At 26.1% G+C, this 25,011-nt stretch overlaps 1 protein-coding gene across 1 annotated transcript in view; it reads left to right on the forward strand.

The window, feature by feature from the left end:
* Positions 1 to 25,011, forward strand: part of kek3 (leucine-rich repeat, immunoglobulin-like domain-containing kekkon 3 protein) — a 57,974-nt gene that overhangs the window by 18,157 nt on the left and 14,806 nt on the right. Inside the window, exons 2-3 of the mRNA XM_075369623.1 lie at positions 2,319 to 2,507; positions 22,411 to 22,551. Coding sequence (XP_075225738.1) covers positions 2,319 to 2,507; positions 22,411 to 22,551 — 330 coding nt within the window. The remainder of the gene's footprint in view (positions 1 to 2,318; positions 2,508 to 22,410; positions 22,552 to 25,011) is intronic.

The following is a 25,011-nucleotide window of genomic DNA, read 5'->3' on the forward strand; positions in this document are numbered from 1 at the left end:
GAGATTACAAATTGTTGATGGCTAATATGCATATGTCAGGTTGTTATGACAGTCGATTTAATTTCAATATCTGACAAGGTACATTTTGGAAATATTCCATTATAATTCGACTTTGAAACTACGTTCCAATTCTTGGATATGTTCCCTAAATGTAATCAATCTAATCTCCAGTTGGACATGCATGTTTTTATGTAAACCAAAGTCTACAAAGTAGAAAATTTATTCTATTACTATTGCTTTAGTGTAACTTATTAGTAACATTTTCCCACTTTATATACTTATAAAATTTAAACTGTTTACTTTTAAATATAATTCTAGAATGATGTACCCAATTAGAAAATTACATTAAAAATATGAGTTATTGTGGAAAAATTTATGTTGGCAATAATTAATTTAAAGAACCTGTAGACCTTGAATGATTGATTTAAGGGTAAACACCAAAGAATAAAAAAATTTACAATTCTGAGTTCTATCAAAAACTGCCAAAAAAAATAAGGGTTGTTATTTAAAAGAATAAACTAGGCCAAAGGAAAATTAATTAAATTGGAAATTAACACACTAATGCATTAGAAAAAATTAGTGAATTTCTCATTTAAATGTTTTTTTTTGTTATTCTTTACAATATCAGTGATCCTAATGGTGACACCCGTAATATGAAAAACTGTATAATGTATAATTTCTTTCTTTACTTATTAAGATGCTTACTGAATTCATGCTATTTGTTATGTTCTAACATTCAAAAAAAAATATTCTGACTGAATTTTTATAAAAAATTTCTGAAACTAAAATAAAACAAACGGGATGGTAAATAGATATTTATCAGATACCGATATATACTAGATATCTGTTTACCATCCCATGTGTACATGAAACTGTCCCTATTTAAAGTGAAAACCTGCCAAGTTGAAACTTTTTTGATGTATTCATATTTATCACTCGACAAGTGTTTTTGTATTATGCAGATATCTTCTTTATAAGGCCATACACAGGCTTGATTCATTAAATGCAAAGAAACACAAATATGTGCTACGCAACTCAAACAGATATAATGACTTTTAAAAAAATATTACTGTAGATAAATAAATCTTTTGTTTTGATCAGTACAAAATGCATTATATAGATCACATTATTATAAGATAGATTATAAATATAAAAAAATTATAAGATCAAAAATAGATATGATTAATGTCAATATTAATTATTTAAATAAAAACATATGATATAATGTTAAGGAAAATCTTCAGCAAAGTTTGCACATTTATAAATATAAACACAGAATTAACAAATTAATTTTCTAAATACTGGTCTATACAATTCATACTTATGGGTGCCACATAGTCATCTATCAAATCATTTTGTATCTTAAAAACTAATTCTAACTTTTTGAGGGAGCTGAAAGAGATAACATTATATTTTATACAGTAATATACGCAGGGATGTAAATATTTAAGAATAATGACAAGCTTAGGATTTTATTAACACACTTCAGAACAAAACAGTACAGTGTGATTTAGTAAAAAATGAAATCAATTTGATCATCTCATCAGAACTTGTCACATAATAAAACACCCAGAAATTCACTTTTTGGGCAACAGAAATATTATTGCTAACATTACTGGAAATTCTACCCACGTGTACAGCAATTTTATATCTACCTGAGAAGCACAACGCAACTGTTTTATCCATACTTAAATTTAATGGTTAGAATCTAGGTAGTGAATTTTTGAACTGCCATTGTAGAATTTTCAATCCCTTTAAATAATTATCTTTAAATATAGATACAGTTGTGTTGTCTGTGAAAAGATTACAATAAATGGTTTAAGATTTTGAGGCAGGTCATTAATAAAAATACTGAAAACACCTCCTGATCCACTCCACATTCTACATATTGAAGTGAGGATCTAAATTTTACCAGTGTATTCTTATCAAAAGGTAAAGTTTCAATTGCTTGTTTACGGATGCTAAATTAACTTTAACCAACTGTAAGGCAGCTCCTCTGTTACAATAGCTACTAAGTGTTTTATCAGTACAATATGTGTAATTAAATGGGATGTTTTATTGATGTAACAAAAAATTGAAAACGGAAATTTTTTGATGTATTATTTATTATAAAATAGAGAATTAAGTAAATAATTTTATAATTTATAGATATGATCAATCATTTTACTGACACTGTTAATTTATAATAGCAGAATTTTTTTTCTAACAATTTGCATTGATTTTATATATATATATATAGTTCTCTGCACAGAAATATAAAAGTATGAAAAGAATTTTTAAATATAAACTGAATCACTGATCATGGTTTTTATTTTTAGACGGTATTGGGAGGAGGATGGGGTACAACAGCATGTGATGAGGAAGGAGATACTGCCTCAGGGAACTTTATACACAACAGCGGCGGCACAAGAAGAGATAAACTTTCCAGATTTACTAGGAAGCCCTCCTCTTAACAGCTCACAGGATATATCAGCACAGCAAAAACACGATCAAAATGATAGGTTAAGGTAATAAATGAAAAATTTATTAAGCATAATTATTAGTATGGTTAACAACGTTCGGTAAAACTTTAATATTAAAGTAAAAAATTGAATATCAAGGAAATAAACAACATAAATAATTTTTAAACTTTAATACTGTTAAGAAAAAAAAATGTATAAACAAAAAAGTTAATGAAAAATACTTTAATAAAAAATCATAAGTTTTGTTTTTTAAATTTAAAAGAAAAACTTTCAATTTCAATTTTTTTAAATAAAAACTCTTGAAAACAGAGGTTAACATTTAGAATGCTATTTGATTTCCTTTGTATTTTTAGCAAGCTCGGTAAAGCTTTTTCATTTATATGGGAGTCAAAATGACTCCCTCTATTTATCAAAAGCAATAAGATACTTATTTCAAAAGTATTTTAGTCAGAATTTTTCAGGAAGTTATTGAAATATATATTGTTTTGTATAATTCCATAATTTTGTTTTTAATGTACTTGCACTCTAGATCCCCAATCAAATGGTAACGATAGATCATTCATCAGACACTATTCACCCCTAAAAATAGAAAATGATATAGCCATTTCCAAAAATAACAAGCATCCCCTATGCTAGGATAATTACTGAAATTTAGAAGTAAGGTGATCTTTCATTGTCTTCTTTGCTGAGCCAAATATGAGTCAGGCTTATTGAATTATGGCCTATTCAATTATATAAGAGACATTTACACTTTTTTTTCTGATAGGTTTTCATAAATAATAAACATCATAGGTGTTCATAAATAATAAGCATCATTAGTTTTGGAGAAAAAACATTACTCTGACTGTTATTTGTAAATCAGATATACATATGTAACAGTCATAAAAAAGAAGAGTGAAATAGGGCAAAGTAACAAATAAATGAACAACCACTTTTTAAATTATCTGTCTTTTTAAATCTGTCAAGAGAATACTCTTGACAGAATATTTTTAACCATAATTTCAAAATATGGGTTAACATTTATTTAATCCTAATATGTGTGCTAATATTACTGCCCTCTCATTCTATATTCATTATTTCATTTTTGGAGGAAATATTCTTATTCTGATAATAAATGTACAGGGTTATTCCTGTTTTTTTAAAATTATTCCTGGATTATTTAAAATGGAGTGCTTACAAAGTTTTATCCAAATTATTGCAAAATATTCTACTACAAAAAGATTTAATATTTTTTAACACTTTCTACTTTGACATTACATTGAGAAATGATGTACAGGATGTACTTAACAATTATTTAACTCCTCTGCCTCTCCTGAGTTATAATTTGATAAATCTGATGCCACCTGTTATTTTACATAATTAGTTTATTTTATCATGTTTTAAATATTTTATGTGAACTTTATTAATTTTAAGCTTGCAAACAGAAAAGAATTGATAGTCATTGGCTTAATTGGAGATGGCACAAGGCATTAATATATGCTGTTGTGTGCCATTTCTGTAGCAGATACTGAAGAGCATTACTGTAATCAACGTTTTGCAGAAAATCATTAATTTATTCTATCTCCTAGATAATTTTGTATAGATTTTTGGATTATGTTTTGCCTACAGAGAATGCAGAAATTAACAAACATCCAAACAGGATCATTATGAGTACAATCAAAACCTGCACACTATATGATGAGGAAAATTTGGATATGAACCAAATTTTTTTTTGTCAATACTAATATTGTTAGTTTTCTGTACATATGGTAATGTGATTTAGTAGGTTGCATTTTGTGATAGTAAGATGAGGAAATTTGACTTGATATAAGTTCTTTGTGTTCTATTCTTATTCTGTTTAAAGCTAATTTCTGGTTCATTTTATAACAAACAAAATAATGTGGCGAGTTTGTAACAAACAGCGAAGATAATCTCATTAACACATCAAATAATCAACCTCACATAAATCATCTCCTCTTTGAAATACAATCCAAGAACAAATCAACACACCTGTGTTATCTGAAGATCACATAGAACTCAATGCTACAAAAACCTAGCATACAAATGAATATAGGAAGAATGAAGAACACTTATTGATACGCTCTTACACAAAGAATATATAAATAAAAATAAACATTACATCAACAAATATTAACAATGAAGAAAACAGATCACAAATTTAAACAAATTTAGGTGCAGCATGCCCTTCAGAACAATGAACAAAACAAACTGCATCTTTACACATTGACATTATTAAATATATAAAAACAAAATGGTACAATAAATGAGAATTTAAATCCAACACAGTTTTTTCCCCATATTCTAAATTATATCCACTTTAATTATAGCTTTTTAAATCTTTAATAGACATGAGATCAATAGTTTCCTTCATTTAAATCATAATTTTTAAAATAATTTGAATCAATTTATTAAAGACATCAATAATTTATTTCATTAATCCATGATATGAAATCAGTCCTTTATTAATAAGTTTTGTTTTTCTCATGAACATACTCTATGAAACTTTCACTACTTATCATCACATTCTTTTGTATACTTGTGACACCTAAGTAGCTAAAACTGTAGCCCATCGGGTTGGCATAATGATGAATTAATCATCACAAATCAGCTGATTTGAAGTTGAGAGTTCTAAGGTTCAAATCCTAGAAAGGCAGTTACTTTTATATGGATTTGAATACTAGATCATGGACACCAGTGTTTTTTGGTGGTTGGGTTTCAATTAACCACATGCCTGAGGAATAGTCGAAGTAATACCTTCCAGTGATTCCGAAGGCTAAACATAAAAAGAGAAGAAAAAAAATAAAGCTACAGCTGTAGCTAGAACAGTTCTGGTGTGATATCCATAAATATAACACAAAGCCTATTCAGTATTAATGAAGAGGTATTCCAGTTAAAAACAAAACCATCATAAACCAGATTCTATTTCTTAAAAAGATAAATTATATATTTTAAATACCACTGAATCAAAATTGAACAGCTCACACAAACCAAATTTAAGTTTTCACACAAATAAGCAGAGCATTAACAGCCAAACAATTATGACTACACAACAGCAATTCAGAGACAAACTAGTGATAAATAAAACTGCATTCCAATTCATTTAGTCAATATTATCAAAGTACTGATCATAGGCACAAAAATATTTTACTCATACTAAAACAACTCAATTAAACTTTATGTTTTCCTGTTAACCTGTATTCAGTAACAGCATAACTTTGTGCTAAAGGAAATTTCTGTTTTTATTATTTTACATAAAGAATTTTATACCAAATTATTCAAATTTTCATACAAATTTTTATCAGGAAAATTTACTTTCAAAATAAAATTTGCATTTGTATTTGAAAATTAGACCAAAACGATGATATATCAGCTAATAAAAAAATAAATCTTTCAAACGGCATAACTTAAAAAAGAAAGTATTTTTATATGAATATTTTAATTTTTAGCTCTAAAAACTTCCCAAGCATTGACTTCTCATCTTAATCATTTTATATATATGGAACTTTCAACCAAAATTTTAATATGTCTGGATTCAGATAACCTCAAAATGTTGATAACCATAAAGTCCAAAGAACAGAGGTCACCATTCTTCACCAATAGCTTTATTTCACCTCCATTGTACTCTTCAACAACTGGACAATTAAAAATACATAAAACAGTTTGACTAAATACATTCGTTTTCTTAACTATTAATTCACCACAAAAACTTAAAGCTTGCATGTTTGAATATGAAATCAAGTTTTTGTAATATGAAAAATATGCCATGCTGACCAGATTCAAACCAGGAATATTCAGGATGAAATGCTGATACACTATCACTCTGCTGTACAGGTTGGCTTATATTAGGTTAACATAATAAAAGTAAGCTAAGTCTGAGCTTACTTTTGTTGCATATCAAGCTTGTTCTGAGACTAACACACCAGGAATGTTGATCGTTTACATGCCGTTGAATATAGTGCTGGTGTTTGTAATAAATCTTTAAGGATCTTTGTTTGTGATGTTTACAAAATGTCTGGCAAATTAAATTGTATGACTTCTAGAATATTATATGCTGTTTTTATATCTTCAGTTGTACAGCTGTGTCTAGTTTTACCTTTAGTATTAAGATTTAAAGATATCTTTAACATGTATGATTTTCATATTGTTCATGTTTGTGCACATGTATCTTATTTCAATGAGGTGGTTCGTGAGAATGGATTCAGTGTTAAGTGTTTTTATACGTCCTTTGTACTGTTGTGAAAATCTGCACCCTATTTCTCCTGAGAATGTTCTCACACTATCACAAACAATAAAGATCTTCCATAACCTAATCCAAACACCAGTAACATACCCTATGATATAAAAACACTCAGAATTTCCAGTGGCATTCTCTGAAGAACCATGATTAAGAGTGATAACTAGCTCAGATCCAGGTAAAGTTTTTTTTAACTTTCACTAAAAATTGAAGTGTACTGTAGTCAATTCTAAAACTTTTATGATTCTCCATGGATACCAAGATTGAATATGTTTAAAAACATATGAGGAATAATAATAATAATAATAACAACAGAGTGAATGTCTTTGTGTTCATGTAAAAGAAAGAAAGAAAAAGAGAGAGAGAAAGACTGTGTTTTTTAATAAATATAGTATCTATATTTTTTATCATTACTAATGATAGTGAAATTGGTTGCAACGATTATTCCATAATGATATTATATCACCATATAATCATTTAATCTGGCAATGAAACCATTTGTTAATTTGTTAGGCAACTATATGAGAACTAAATTGGTCACATTCCAAACATTGTACGAGTGGTTTCAGTATATACCAAATAACACAGAATTTTTTAATGATGAAATATGTAACTGAAGCTACACAGAGATCAGAGTTTAATTTACAATCTAGTTATTTTCTGAATAATCAGAGAGGAATTTTTAATTATAAATTCTGTTTTTACTTCTTACTGAATAAATATGCATAATTTATATTTATGCATATATATTTATATTTATTTATTTGTGCATAATAATATTTCTTGCTTCAATATAAAAATATTTTATTTCCAAAAAACTAAAATTGACTTTCATGATGTATTTCATCTAGAACTCTCCAATTACAAAAACACTATTAATTATTATAAAAAAATGCATGTAGTTACTGTATTGGTGATTCATTGTAACAATTTCTAAAAATGAACAATCAGATCATGAAGTGGCAAAAACAAAACATATATGTTATAACATTGTGTAAGGTAGTTTGTAAAACAAGGCTACACTTCATTTACATTCATACATATCATCCTCATTCATCCTCTGGAGTAATACCTTACGGTAGTTCCAGAGGCTAAACAGAAAAAGAAAAAAGGTAGTTTGTAAAAAGGTTCTTTTGTAAAACGTTAAATAAAGGAACATCCTGTCAACACTGCAACGATGGTGAAAACATAAAATAGTATCATAAATGAAACAACTCCGCTTATTAAAAAATTGTAGAAAAATATATAAGTACTTGATAAAATCATTTGAAGAAAAACAATTGCTGTGTTTTTAGGTTAATCACTACTAATCTACCACAATTTCTTCAGCAGACAAGAAATTAATCTATTAATAATATTTAATGAAACTGTATTAAACTAGTTATATGAGAAGATGTCTACACACTTTCATTAAAATAAGATATTTATTTCATTTGACTGAACATAACACATAGCATAGTACCTAGTAACAAATTATAGTATTACAATTATTATTAACATTTAGATAATTGATTGATTACAACTAATAGATACAATTTAAAAAAGTAAATAATAAAATGTAAAGACACAAAATTTATCAGCAAAAAATGGAAAAAGAATAAAAATTATATCTTAAATATTTTACCCCATTTTTTCTGAGATTAGGCAGGAAAGATTTATTCCCATACCTTCCTGATATCAACCTATTAGATGGACTCAAGAAAATTTGTAGCATGCAAAAAATAACTAATCAGGGTCCAGAAATTTATGGATGAAAGTCAAAGATGCTACCATTCCACCAAATGTCAATAATAAATAAGTAAAAATAAAAGTGGAAATTATAGTTATTAATATTGCAATTTAAGAATATGTTTTTTATCCACACAAAATTTGATGTATTTAATTATGTTGTATTCACCAAGGATGTAACAAGAAATTAAGATTACTCAAGTTTATACAAAATAAACACATTCATAATATATTTCTAATATTTAATGAACTCTAGTATTATAATCTCTTAAATAATCAAGAGAGACCTTGAATGCAGGCTTTTAAGAAATACTACAAATGCTACTAAAAGAGATAAAGATACAAAACTACGTAATTATTCTTGAAAAGAAGGAAGGACAGAAACAGAGATTGGAATTTGCCAAGAGGAAGTCATCAGACAACTTGAAAACATTTAAAAAATCGACCATTAATAAAATGTAAACAAAGACAGTTACATTTTCATAAACCATTTTCAAATGGAAGATGATTATATTAAATTATGTTTTTGGTCAGGGAAAATTACAATTCAGAATTGTTGTTATGACACGAAAATAAAGTGTTTTAATTTTTAATCACATTAAAAATAATTTAAAAAATTCCATAATGATTATTATTTGTTAAACAAATAAAAAATTAGAAAATTAATACAAATTTTATCCTGTTTTATCAATGTATTTGTGTAAAACAAAATAAATCAGAATTTTTTGAGATGTTTTAACAAACAATTAATTCATTATTGATAATATTTAAAAATTTACCCTCAGCTTCTGTGATAAAATTTAGCAAAAGTATTTACACACAGACAGTGCCACAATTAGAAAAATATAATAAAAACATGTTTGAATTTTTTGATGTAGGAAAAAATTCTCTTGACATCTCAGTTAGGTTTTAAACTGTACCTCTAATGGTTAATTAAAAAGATAGTTTTAAAAAATGTCAAATTAAAATCAGAAATAAAGATAATTCATTTAAAAAATCACAATTTTAAGGGGATTTTTTGAAAATATTTAATGTTGTTACTGCCAATGACTAAAATTTTTAAATTCAGTTAAAAAATATATAGTTGCAATTCAAGTAACATAATTTTTTTAAGCTAAAATACATAATAAATATTATTAATATTAAGCACAATCCTCTTTTAAAACATCACTTCAATATCTCCCCACTATCTCAAACAATCTTTTTTTTTAACTTAATAGAATCAATCAACACAGAATCGACCATTACTAGATTTCATGATTCTATATTACTAAGATAGCCAAATTGAGGACAAAACATAGATATGTACACATAAAACAGAATTTCGCAATCTTTTTTTTTGTAATTTTCAAATTGCTCATGAAATGTCAGAATAAAATTTCTTCATACACCTAAAGATTTAAAATTCTCTTAAGCCTAACTGAATAATAATGATGATGATGATCTATAAATACAACACAACATAAAAGAATAGTTTTTTCACGTTTTTTCTAAAAAGAGCACTGTTTTTTTGTTTTGATTAGCAAGATTCACTACTAGCAGCTTCTTGAGATTTAAGCTCCATCTCACTGGCATAAATATCATTTAAATATGTCAATAGTTCTGACATATATGGATCAGTAAATTTTTAAGCTCATATTTGATGTTAAGAATTAATTTCCTACAAAATGATACTCGGTACACACATCACTTCTAATTTCAGTGGTTACTCATTTATTATTAAAAAAAGGACCTAACCATTAGATATCAGAATTATCATTTAAAAGTTTTATAAGAAATCTAATTTTATATAATGAAGATCAGTTTAAAATTTTTATCAGCTCATTCATTTCGCTGTCGCATTTGAAATTATAAGGTCAGAGCTGTAGTTCCTGCCGCTTTTAAAACGGATAATTTTATAAAAAATAATTACATTTAAATCCTCCACCCAATAAAAAGGAACCTTACTGCAAAATTCATAAAAATCACAAAATACATTTGACTACAACTGTGTTAAAAACAGAAAAATAGACAAAATGTCAATTGTGGCTTTTTTAGTTTTTTTTTAATATATATTCAACTACACGAATTCATTCAGTACGTAATTGTTTTCTATTTAAACCTGATTAATACTATAACAAGTTTTCCAATTTTCTAACTGCCCAGAACTAAAGCAGAATTCTTCATAATTACCACCCACATCACTAGATAATGGTTTTGCCTTTTCCAGTAAAATAGGCCCTGAGAAAGACATTGTTTTTTTTCTTTCTGATGCAGTACCAAAAATACACACTTTAATTTAGCACTCCATGGTTTCACTTCATTATTTTAAAATGTGACTAACCTAAGTTTGAAGAAAAGTGTTTAATCTTTTACTTTTCTTTTCCCTTTATCCCAGATTCTAAAAAGTCAATGTTTTACATTTAAATCTGCTACATAATATTTAATAAAAATTTTTTTTTTTAACTTTTGTAATGGCTTTCAGCTTTTTTCTGCTGTAATAATAGCTCTTTTCCTTTCTTGTTGATATCTAAGTCTTTCAGACACAATGTGCTGACAGTAGTGAAGGTTATATATAACATAAAACAACATGACATAAAGTCATCAACAACTAACCACATGTACATTGAGTATACATCGTTAAAAGTTATTTGCATAATTATTATATACATTATACTGTGAGTAATATTTAATGAGATTTTCTTAAAAGAAGTAAAATTATGAAGATAATAAAGCCCAATAGATCTGTACACTTATGTGTTTTTTTACACAAGAAAATTAAACTGATTTACACAAACGTTCACTGTTTCTTGAGTAAAAGAATAAATATAAAAGTTTAAAACTGTTTTAAAGTTTATTATTTTTCCAACTGCTGATCTTTCTTTCCACCTATGAAAGAATCTGGATACAAGAAGTTGGAAAAGTTTTACTGATATTTTCTCATTTAAAGTATAATTATGACTTCATAATAAATTCATTAAATTATGTTTTTGCAATATACAACAGGATCCATTTCACAGGGAGATAATTAAAATTTAGATAATAAAATTACCTTAGGGTAACATGCACCCTAACAGCAATATAATAATTTAATTGTTATAATATAACAATATAATCATTTAACTGTTATTGCATACAACTGAGTGCTCATTTGTTTCTGTGGCCCAATAAAACTTCACTAATTTGAAATTCAAGAGAACATAAAAATAAATTATAATTTCTAACTACAGAATTTTGGTTAATGTACCTATATTGATACTGTCTTTCTAAAAAGGGAAAATTATTTATGTCTTCATTTAAATACTGTAAAGAAACAAATAAATAAATAATTCTTTTATACTGAGTAGTGCATAATAATACATTAAAAACATTACGAATGGGTAGATATGCTACTCCATGGATAAAAAAAAGGAATTGCCCCAGAATCATCTGGATGGTAAATGCTTGATCTGAGTAGCGTTACAAAATATACAGTTAATTATAAAATAATATACAGATGTGAGCTCCATATTAATTATTTAAAATATAAAAAAATGAAATAATAGCAAGGTAAATATGTAAGATGTCAAATATAAAAAATAATTCACTATTCAGAAAGCTTTAATGAAAAAACTTAATTTTAAATCCTTAACAAATTAAGGATTTAAAATTTCTTTTAATTATGATTTAAAAATTCAGCAACAGAGAAATATTGTTTTTTTTTTTAATAAATCTTTTAATTAATGTTAAATTGCTAGGATGATTTTTTTTTAAATGGTTCAGCATTTTATTAAAAATGACAATGAAAGCTTAATAAGACTTTCTCATAACCCAAAGTATAAAAGTACATTTAGTATAAAATTACATGAAAAATAGCTCTTCTGTTTGGTTTGATAGAAATGGATACTGTTAATTTTTAGGGAAAAACTATTCTTTTTAGCAAAGACTGCATATTCATAAATATAAACACATAGATAAGTTGGCATTTTTTTAAATACTGATCAATATTAAATCAATCTACATGATTCATGCTTCAGGATATCAATAACCTGAACAGCAATCTAACAGTACAATAAAACCACATAATCAATATACTGACAGCCCATACAACATCTAAATTGATGTGCGTTCTGATCGAAAAGAATAAAGCCCTTTTTCTCTCTTTTCACTTATGATTCCATATCTCCTGCATGATTTTATAAGCTTGCAATGCAGTTAAAAATAATTACAATTATTCATTATTATCTTGAGCTTAGAAATATGGGGAGCTTAGCACTATGATGTTGGACACACATTTACCAACATTTTCATCCTTGCCCTCATCATATGGAGCTTTTGACTTTTTCCTCTTCCATATGCTATATTCCACCAACAAATTCTTAACTAATAAGGATTACACTGCAATCCCCAGTAAGAAAGAAAACTGGAAAGTACTTTTGATTTCATTCCACATATCTCATTTCCTTCCAGTATTTCAACAACTTCATCACGTATTGCAAAGAAAAATTTCTTTAAAAAAAATTTAACAGTTATTTCATTTTTAACATTTTCAATGAATTTAGAATCATTTTATATAAGTTATAACAAACTGGTATTACTTTATCGATCTGCAAGCATTATATTTGTTTTTAGGCTTGTATTTTCGTTTAATTTTGTGAACATTAATTTTTTCTCAAAAGTGTTTCTCTAATTTGTATCCTGAAAAAGAAATTTAAAAATAAAAATAATTCATCAAGAAAGGAGTGAAGTCCCCCAGAGAAATTTTTATGATGAAATGGTGTAGGGTTAAAGAGAGGATAGTATATAAGTATCCTCTGCCCTGCATAATAAAAATCAATACAGCCATTTTTTAATTAAGAAGGAACAAACAAATACTTTAAATATGATTGATATGTTGAAAAGTATCAAAATATAAAATCAAGAAAGATGTTTAATGAAACATAATCTACACTTTTTTTATATTAATGCAGTTATTATGCCATAAATTATTATACTACTGTTATTAATAAACTTAAATTAGGATACTTATAGTCACTTAATGATGAAACATACAAGCACAGATGTGTCATACAGAAAAAATTACCATTAAAATTGAATTGTATATATATATAAATGACATTCATATACTAACATGAAAAAAATAATAATTTTATTTCAGAAAAATCAGAAATACATTTAACACAAAACTGTCATAAACAATGACATTATATGGGAGAATAATCATGTAAACATAAATCTGTTATTTAAATTTAAAAAAAAACTAAAATTAAAAAAAATTAAGACCATCTGTCAGACGAATGTGTTTTAAATAGTCACTTATTGTGCCAACTTATATTTGGAAAGATTCAGTATGATGGTAGCAGCTGGCAAAGTAATATTGCTTAAAATATAATACTACTACATGTAATCAAACATTCATAAAAACAATCTTTTTTCTACGTACAACAGAGAAATATTTTAATATTTAAAATAAAATGGTTTTTAATAGAATAGTTTTAACCAGTGAATTTTGTCATTAATCTTTTAATTAAAATAAGATTATAATATACTCTAATGTTAAAACAAAAAAACATAATTTTATTTTTATAAAAATAAATTATTGTTTCATTTATTGTATGTATACCACTACCAATTATTTTCTGTTAAGAAATAAATATTTTATTCTAATAAAAATTTACTCTTTTCTGTAAAATTAATCACTACCTTTTTTTTTTTATTAACATACTCAACTGCTAAGATATTAATTAATCTTTATGCAAAAAAACACTGAGGATAGTTAATATCAGAGCAAACACTTTTCATAAAATATCTCACAAAATTTTATAATATTAATTTAAAATCAAAGTTCCTAAATTAAGGATAGATATGAACATTACAGAATTATGTAAACTATAAAGCAGTGTTGCTGCCCTTAAAATTAATAAATGTAGAGATCCACAGTAAAAATATATTTGTTTGTAATTCAAGAACAAATCCATTAAGTAATTGTATATTTAATTCTATATTGTACATTTTTTCATTCACTTACTACAAATAATTAAAAAAAAATGTAAAAATATTATTGGATTGATCAAAACTGAATAAATTTCTGAAGTTTAATGCTGCATGATGTTACAGAATACTTTTTATATTATTTTCACATTACATAAAATAAATAACTTAAGACAGTTTGAAACTGTTAACAACAAACAAACACACACACACACATAAACACTGATGTTAAGTTTGTGCCAAGTTGAAACGATATTTACAACACATTGTTTTACAACAGAAATGAGTACATTAATTTGTTCTTTTACTCTATCTGTCCCAGTTTTTCTTAATAGTTATGATGAATGTACAGCACCTGATGTATAAATGGTACTGGTCAATGTAACTTTCTCTGAGGATAGTTATATTCACCATTCAGCCAGTCTCTGCAGTGAACGGCTAGTACTGAATAACAGCTGCTCTTGTAAATTTGGCATACCGATAAATATCTGTATATTCAAATTGGTGAAAAAGACAACAGGAAACAGCTTCACTTCTCATTTTCCATAGAACACTTGTTATTTTTTAAAATTTCAGTCATTTACAGGAGCAACTTGTGACTCATGTAAGCATCTACAGCCACTCATAACATTTAATGTAAACCCATTAAATACTATTGAATAATTAATATAGGGTTGTTCTAATATTACTGCAAACACACAAGCTTTACTTTCAGTAATTCCTTTAAGCATTTCTTAAATTCATGTAAGTTTCTTATTCTGTAATAAAATTTTATAAATATATAAAGTAAATCTATTAAAAATGCATTTATCATAACTTAAAATATAGCCTATGTGAATAATAATTTTTTGAAAAGTTAATTTTACTGAATAAGATTAAAATTCTGTTGAGATTATTTTGCTTGTAGATTCCCATTGCTCACCATCATATGACCATTTTCAAATTTTGTCTTATTTGAATGCCTTGAATTTACAACTTTTTTACTCTACTGGTAACTTTAAATGTTAAGTTTATGTAGTCTTAGTACATATATTTGCTGCATTTTTGAATTGATTTGTGAAGATCAGTTATGTTACTGTATAATATATTCTCCTAACTCCAGATGTACACCCAGTCTGTTCATTGTAATATCATTATAATTACTACAGTTTAATTTGTATACTCCAACATTGTTGTGCACATCATTTCTATGTCATTTGTGTACATCGATCTTGCGTGTTTGTTCAATCAAAAGCAGTATTGTTACTTTGACAGTTGACAGTATGTTAAATAAAGAACCTCCTTGCTAGTTAGTAAAGGGGTTTAACAGCAGTTTAGGTATACTGAATTCTTCAATAATGTTATCTGCAGATATCAGTGTCTGTATTATATTATGTAACACGTGTAATAAATCTTATCGTCTTCATCTTGTACTTGATTTTGGGAGCCATTTTTTTACCATGTCTATCTAGTTGACTGCACTTACTTCATGATCTTTAACGAAATATGGGTCAACTCAATATTCTACATAACAACAAAGTACATAAAACAGTTAACTTTGGACTATTCAAAAGCCGAAGATTTGCGTTTCAAAAAAACACAAAAAGGATTTTCAACTACGAAGTAACAGCAATTCTGCTTAGTAACTAAACCGTCAAGATGGAATTTGCTTGATCAGAAAAAATTTAATTACTGAGTGACTTTAAAATAAATTCACTAAGGCTGTATATAGTTTTTTTTTCTTCTCTTTTTATGATTATATATTATTAAATTTTTACCTTAACTCCTAAATTTTGTAAGAATGAAGATGTAACTGCTTAAATATCCAGGAAAACTTCTTCTTTACAGATTTACAGAGCAGTATTTTCCTTACTATGAACAGATCTACATCAACTAAATCTAATCAATGTAGGAGGTTTTATGTCAACAATAGAATCCTCTTTCTCAAACTCTGACATCTACAAAAAAATACTGTTTCCATATGGTGTGTTGCAGTGATTAAATGCCTGCACAATTCTATTTGAGTACCCATAACAAATTTAATTAAAATAAATAACTTGACGCAAAAATAACAGCAGTGACACAAAAATATACAGGCTTATGTTCAACAGTGAATAAAACTCCAAATGCCACTGCAAGGTAGCTTTGGCAACCTGTAGGCTACAAAAATTCCCTTTTTAAAATTGTTGTGTTTCTACTCATTTCTGTATATTGGAATTTGCTAATTTTAAAAAAGGAACACAACAAATTTACTTTAAAGAAAATTCAGATTATACAATTTTAGCAGTAAATGTCTACATAATAAAAAAGGTGTCTCAATTTTTAAACATTATAGTCAAAAAATTATTAATATATTTATAAAATTTCATCACATCAATGTAATTTAACATTAAAGTACCACATATTAGGTAATATTTCTTTAATAGTGTGAACAGTAATATATTAGGTTTATCATTGCAGTACATTATTGATGAAAAAAGGAAATTTTGCTTGTCTTCTTTTGAGTTGATGCCAAATAATTTACACATTCTTCTAAATTTCCAATAAAGTAAAAAATTTCCATGTAAATCATCAAACAGTCACTTTGAGCCACTTATTATTTTCATTTCTTTTGCTATCTTCATTATCATCCTGTTCTCTTTTGTAAGTATACTTTTTCTTCCTCCCTATGGAATACTTTATTGACGTCTGTTTAAGGAAAACAATGTGTTACCAAGTTCATTCACATTTACACTTCATTTGCATCTGTTAATTTTCTCAACCTGCCAATATTTTTTCAATTTTTAACATACTTTACAGTACCTGGTTCTTTTTTAAAAATTTAAGCAATAATTTCACTTGTAATATCCTGCCACCTTTTTAAAATCACCAACTTACTTGCAATAAGTAATCATTAACTCTATAAAAACTGCTTGTTAATTGGACCTTAAATTCTATTATTAACTTAATCTATGAAAATTACCATTTATAATGTTTTTAATCTTTGGTAAAGCTTACCAAATTTAAATTTGCTAAGCTAAGCGTAAACAGATTTTAAAAATTGATGTATTTGAATTAATCTAGCACTTGTATTCGTAAATTTTGAATCAGAAAGTTAAATTTGACTGTAGAGAAATTAAAAACCCTTGAATTATTAAACATTTTTTTAATTATATATGACTGAATTATTGAGATTACAGTACAATTGAAAACAAGTTTATCTATTTTACATAAAATTACATGTTGAAAATTAAGTGGTTAGTAATCATATTTGACAGTGAACTGTAAGGTGTGATGAAATTACTTGATGAATGTATGATATTTACATATATAGCCTCTGTACAAGAATGTAGTGTTAATGTGCTAAGTAATATTTATTGTGCACCTTTTGGCGTGTTTAGAATTTATTTGTTTTCAAAATGGTGTAAAAGGATTTCCATCAAAAGTGTAGAAATTAGTGAATATAAGAACCTTATCGGTAAATAAGATTTTGTATAGCTGCATATGAAATATTTTTTGCTCCATTATGATTGATGTTAAAGTACGACTTTTATTGTACATTCCATTAGTGTATTATATTTTAATGTTTCTTGTTAGATGCTGATAGTTCTCATGCAACACGTATGTTACAATTCGGTATGTAAGGGATTAATTGCCATAGAATGCAACTGTTTAATTATGCAGTATGTGTACAACCTTGATGTTGTCAATTAATTGTTTTGTATTAGCATTAGCAGAGGAAACCACTAGAATAGCTATTAACAGACAAAGCATCAACAATATAATTATGATGTTATAATATAATTATGACATATCTACCAACAGATAACTTTAGTAATTTAAGAGTATTTAATGAAATATTTAGAATATTCAAAGTAATAATTTAGATCTTATACTAAACCTAGAGACAAAATGGTATTAAAAGATCTGAAAATTTATGCTAATTTAACAAACTATGAACCAGTATAAATATTACAGGAACACTGATTAGCAAATCTATTTAACAAAGTGAAAAAAGTAAGAATAAAAGCAGCAAGAGAAGTAATTATCAAAATAATGTTTTTTTTTATACTGTCATTAACCTAAAATAATTATTGATTGAACTGCAGTTGACTGATTTAATCAAATCTTGTTTAACTGACACTAACCACCAATCTTAATTCATTATATCAACAAAAGGAAAAAGTAGTTTGTTTTCTTTCATATTTTCTATAACCCATACTATCTGTATGCCATGGATACAAGTAGCAAAATTACTCGTGTATTTCTTAGGGTTTTCCAACTCCTCTTACAATCTTCTAAATCTCTTACAGAAAAATTATTTTCAAAAAAATTAATACTCAATATATTTTTTCCAATATTTACAACATTGATAAATCATAAATCTTGATGCAGGCATTATAATAATTTTTTAGTAAACAGTTTTGTAAAATTATTTATTTAGCATATGACACTGACAATGTTTTATACTTGATAAATGAAGCAAGTTTTACATTTTATAATACCATTTTTGTTCCAATAATTTTTAGTCTTAAAAAGTGACAATTTTTCCAATTTGCAAAAGACAATACATAATGGTTATAATAAAATAAAACCTAAGTATATTTTTGAAAAACCAACACAATGAATAAATAAAATTAGTTCTTTAAGTTTAGGCATAAACTGGCAATGGCTTAACATTAGAAGATACCGATTCACAAAAAAAACATCATTGTACTCAACACGGGACTTGTGTAGCCTTGAGCTCAGCCACAAGTAAAAAATTAGTTTTATAATTTTTTTTTAGATATTGAAGATATCTTTCAATAAAAAAATTTAATGAAACTATGATTATAAATCAGAATAATAATAGATTAGGAGAATAAAAAAAAAAGGTAAAGCGACTGAAGACAAAACTAAAGTGTAGGCACAGAGGTAAAATTTTAAAATGTAGTACAGCAGCCTAAAAAACATACTATCCTCAAGATGCTCCAATATAATTTTTAATATCCTAGAATTAGAAAAAAAATATTTGAAAAAAAGAATACTGTTTCTTTTAAACCAATGTAAAATAAATCTTTTTCCAAATAAAAATTATGTTATACAAAAACAAAAGTCAACCAAATGAACAATTAGCAAATTAATTTTTAATGATAAAAATTATTTAAAAAAGTGAGTATAATTTTTTTTTAATTGTGAAAGTTTCAAAAAAGTTTCAATTGTAAGTTAGAGTTGGTTGACATATTCAAGATCAATCGTTGCTAGCTAGAAATTGTATATAATCCACACAGTACAAAAAAATGTAAATTCTATTTTCTTTCTTTTAAAAATAATTTTAATTAATACATTAGTCTTAAAATGTGATTTGAAAATGAACACTAAAAAAAAATGGAAAAAGAAATCCAGTAGACATTTGAAATATTGGCGCAGAGATTGGAGAAGACCCAGATCTTTTTTTTTTAGAACAGACAGTAAAAAAGGTCACGCTAAGAAGAGTGAATGAATAGAAGTGTAATTAGAATATGATCTTCAGAACAGAGAATATAAATGACTGGGACACATCATCAAAAGAAGAAATGTTAAAGTGCTACAGGATCAGTAAAAGGTGAAAAAAGAAGCTTGAAAGGAATAAAATTTAAACTTAAAGAAAATGGGAGCTATCAAGATTTTTTTCTTTAATTTTTAAATGCAAGGAGACTACTATTTACTTTGTCTTATTTATCATTTCTGGAAAAACTGCCTTATTAAGTGTTTTATCCAGTGAAATTTTTTTGTTGAGTAGTACTTCATTAAGAGATAGATACATACAAAAACCAGTTATCTAGGTTATGTTTTGTCCAGAGCCATTTATATTTTACACAAGTTTCTTAAGTACAGCACTTGGGCCTAGTATCTTTTAAGTAAGGGCTCTTAATTACATAACCACCATCTTAAAATTGTAACATTCTTGGGCATATTAATGAAAATACTTTAATATCATAGTCTGCATCTGTTTATTTTCAGATTCATATGTAAATTTTGTTTTTCATTTATTAAGTGAAATATTATAATTCACTTTTAGCTTTCATTTGTAGGTTTCTCATGAAAAGATAATTAGGAATCCAGAGAGGGGTTTTGTTGTTCTATCTATCTATTTATAAAATTCATTATTGAACTAGAGAATGTTTAATTTCATACATAAACACGTTTACTTATATATTAGAATCAATAGATGGGTGATTAACCAACCAATCTTTCAAAATTGTTTCCTCGTTGAGAATGCTCATAAAGGAAACATCCTGACTCTTCAAACTAAGATCCAACATTTCCTACTCAGTAAAGATGCAACGAATAGAAAAAAAAATTCTAAGAACGTGCATAAATAAAAGATGACTTCTTGATAGAGGAGAATAGAGACTCATACCAAACCAAGAGACATAGAACCAAGAGATGTAGAACCAGCTCTAGACTACTTTATAAAGACAAGAATCTCCTTCTTTGGACACATAATAAAAACAGAATCAAACAGGCACATCGGGAAACTGATGTGCCTGAGTCGAGAAATACTGGAAAATGTCCAAAACAACAAGCTGGATCACTGAAATTAAACAAGATATGCAAGAACTAGACATCACAATAGAAGATTTACGAAACAAAACTAACAATATAAAAATACTAAAAGAAGCAAACTCCAGATTTAAAATTAAAAAAAGAAAACAACACCGTGTGGGTTTGTTCAAAAGAACTCAAAAAAGCAAGATCTGACAGAATGAAAAAGTATTGGGAAGCAATCAAGAAGAAAAATAAAAAGAAAAGATGAACCAGCGTTGACCTAAAGTGGTCCACTGTGACCTCAAAAAAAATACTGATATATGCAAGAAGTGTATTTATGCTTTTTTCTAAATTTCAATGTTATCTTAACATTTTATCTTTTAAAATAAGAGCTCCATAACAGAGAACTCAAACAAAATTCTGACCATTTTCAATTCAAAAAACAAACATATTTTGAAGAAATTAAAATGACATATTTTTGAATAAAATATTTATTCAGTATTTAAAATATTTATAAGTATACATATAAAATATACTTATATATTTCTCAAATAAAATTTCCAAACACATATGCTTTTATAACAGATTTTTTATTTTAAAATCGTGTTTAAAAGTTATTATACATGTAAAATAATAATTATTTTAAATTTAGCTTTTGAAAACCTTTCTAATTAAAGGTATAATAAGATAGCTTACAGCATTTATAATTCATATAGAAGTTACATCAATACGATTAATCTATTCATCAAATTTGATAGATGCATCACAAAAAACCTAATACAGAACAGTTCAAATATACTATTTGGTCACATATGCATGTAATTTTCTAACCACCTTAAAAAATTCATCAATGATATGTTAGTCTGTATATACCACAGATCATTGAGCTGAAAGATCTTTTTAGAACACAATTCAATGTATTTAGTTATTGGGTGTTATTCTGAATTTGCATTTATATAGAATTTAACTTAATTATTTTTAAATTAGGTCAGGTTTATATCGTAATTAGTTAAAAACAAAAAAAAAAAAACCAAAAAACAAAAAATCACTATTGAGTAAAGGCATTAGTTATTAATTATTCCTTGATATTAAAAAAAATAATAGTTATATTATTTAATAAGCATAAAAGTTATACCTAGTTATACTAGTAACTTAATTAGTAACTTGTAAAATTATTTAAATAATTAGTAAAGGCAACTTTGTAAAGCAATCTTTTTAAATATTTAAAACCACTGACTTAGCTTTAGTAGAGAATAAAGTTTAAAAAATTAATTTAACCAGTTATAAACTGGAAAGGAAATAAATAAATCAATGACAATTGTATCACCAGGAAGTGGCAAATAAAAATGAAGTAACAATAATTTTTCATTAAATACAACTGAAAAGAAGGTTTTATTATCTTATTAGACATACCTTATTAAACACATACCTTTATTCAAATACAAAAATAATTATTATTTTGAAATATGTTACTGGACACAATAAAGATGGTATAAATATCTATCCAGAAAAATTTACAATTTCTTCTTTATTTTTTAATAAACAGGCAATAAATTAATTCTTTTACAGGTCAAGAGGTCTGGTAGATACTAGAAAGGCTGCAGTATCTGAAAGTCAGTCTCCTTTGTTACCTGGAAGCAGATACAGTAGTAGTGATAGTGCCAATTCACGTGGTCCTGGCTTTTTAACACGTTCCTCATCAACATATCGGTAAATTATGAGCAATATTTTCTTGACATTTATTTTTCTCATAGATTAAGAATCTTCATTTCTGAAGAAAATCTTGCATTTAATATTTCTTGGGCATGGACTGATAAGGGTATTAAGGGTATAAGGGTATTATCTATAAGAGATCACATAGAAAATATTTGGTAGTAAATATTTCAACAGTATATTGCGGTAAAAAAAATTACAAAATTATGAATTAAAACTTAACATATAACTAATGGAGAATTTATTTTTTATTTTTTTTTAAGAATGGCATCTAACACTACTTAGATTAATAATTAAAGTGCAATAACATAAAACTAGTCACACACATTCTTTTATTGCTAATAAATAAAGTGATATCTTAAAACTGTTATGATTTTCTCTACAGCAGGAAATTAATATTTCCATTATAAATTGTCTGGATAAATAAAATAAACAAGAAAGGTTGTCTAGGTATATTTTATAAAAATGTCACCAAATGTAGATGAGAATAGAATTAATGCAAAAGAAGATGTAATTTATTAAAGCTAATATTATGAAAACTAAACTCTAGTTTTAACTCGACATAAATACAAAAGAAGAATAATCTAACAAATAGCTTAAATACTCATACAGTAACATTAATAATAATGCTTTAAGCACCAAATATTTCAACAGAAACAGCTTTATGCATTATTAGTAAAAATCATTCTTTTCATGCACCTTTAATACTTTTCCAGTTGAAAAATGAGAACAGTTTTCTTGTAAATCATAAATTGAAGGGTTTTTGAGCAATACATAACCACCCAACTCTAACTCATTTTGTAGTATATGTACTAGCTAAACTTGCAATAAAATACAAGACATAATTAAGTTTTGAGAAATTACTTTTCTTTGATAATAACTACCTTAAACAACAATTAACTAACTCAATGGAACAAAATATTGAATCAGAAAAATATAACAATATTTCTTAATTAAACAAAATTATAAAGCTGGACAAAATTATACAATATTTATGGTACCAATTACAAAATTTTATAAATAAATAAACATATTAAAATTATGTTGCCTCCCTTTAATTATTTAGACATTCAAGGACAGCCGTATAACTTCTACCATATAAAATTTATTTTACCTCTTTCTGGACTTTGCATGACATCTGCTATCTTTCTGGCATCCTTAAAGAAACCTATTCCTATTTAATATTAATTAAAATAGCAACTTTCCCCAAAATGGTCACACTCTAACAATATTTTATTAAACCCATAAAAATAAGAAGCAAACAGAATTTAATTAAAAATATTTATATTGAGAATTGTATTTCTGTTTATGTTTAAAGACTTGATTTCTCTAAAATTAATTTGTTCTTTACTATTAGCCACCAACAATCACCAAACTTCCTCATGACTATATGGGGAAAAGGCCTCAACAATGAAAATTAACCAGTTTAGATGCCATATGGATGACTGCTTGAGAGTTGTGTTGACTTCCAAACATATATCAGTACATCATGTTATTATGTCCAGTTTGTGGAACATATTTAAGAATGGTTTTTTTTTTATGTTTTGAAAATTAAACTAATTGTGAGAATTTCATACAAATTAGTGTAGAGAAAATTCTCTTAAGTAACTCATGTATTTTCTTTTATTTATGCTGAGATGAAATCAAGTCTCTAAAACAACCTTAATATAATTTTAATACTTCACAAAGCTATAACAGAAAAACTGATTCAAATGCACAAATTATGTTCTTGTTTCACACAAGGTGAAATATATATTTTAACAATTACCACATGACCTGTAAACAGTCAATATGATGAAAATCTTGAAAATTTTCTAACAGTTAATGAATCGTTAGAACCTTGTATCAAATTTTTAAAATAACTTTTTGTTCATATCAACAAATAATAAAAATTTGAAGATGAAATTTGTTTCTGTGAATTTTATTCATTATTTATATTATGTACTTGCATTTATATATATATATTAATGCAAGTACATATGATAATAAATATATAATTACAGTGTAATAAATAGAACCTCCCCAGTTCATCATCTTTGAGGCCAAAGGTATGAAAATGTTTAATGGAATTCATGAAAATAACAGATATTAAGAGTCTAACTGAAAAATCAAAAATTTTATAATGTAGCTTATTAAAATTCAACAGTTCGGAGAAAAAATGAAAAAAATGAAAATGAAAATTTACTACTATTTCTACAACTAATATAAAAGAAAGTCTGTGCATTAAAACATGATTTTTTTTAACATAAGATTACAAAATATTGAAATTATAAAAATGTATAAAACATTTTAGAAATATAAGCATATCAAAAATATGTTAAAAGATATTTATAAAACTAAAAATATAAGAACATTAACAAAATTACAAAAATACTTATTTTTTATAATTGTAATTTTATTATTATATCATTATCTATTTTTTTTACAAAGTTTCTAATGTAACAAATTTTTTTTGTT

This window comes from Lycorma delicatula, chromosome 6, assembly GCF_047948215.1.
Source record: "Lycorma delicatula isolate Av1 chromosome 6, ASM4794821v1, whole genome shotgun sequence".
In the NCBI taxonomy this organism is placed as follows: domain Eukaryota; kingdom Metazoa; phylum Arthropoda; class Insecta; order Hemiptera; family Fulgoridae; genus Lycorma; species Lycorma delicatula.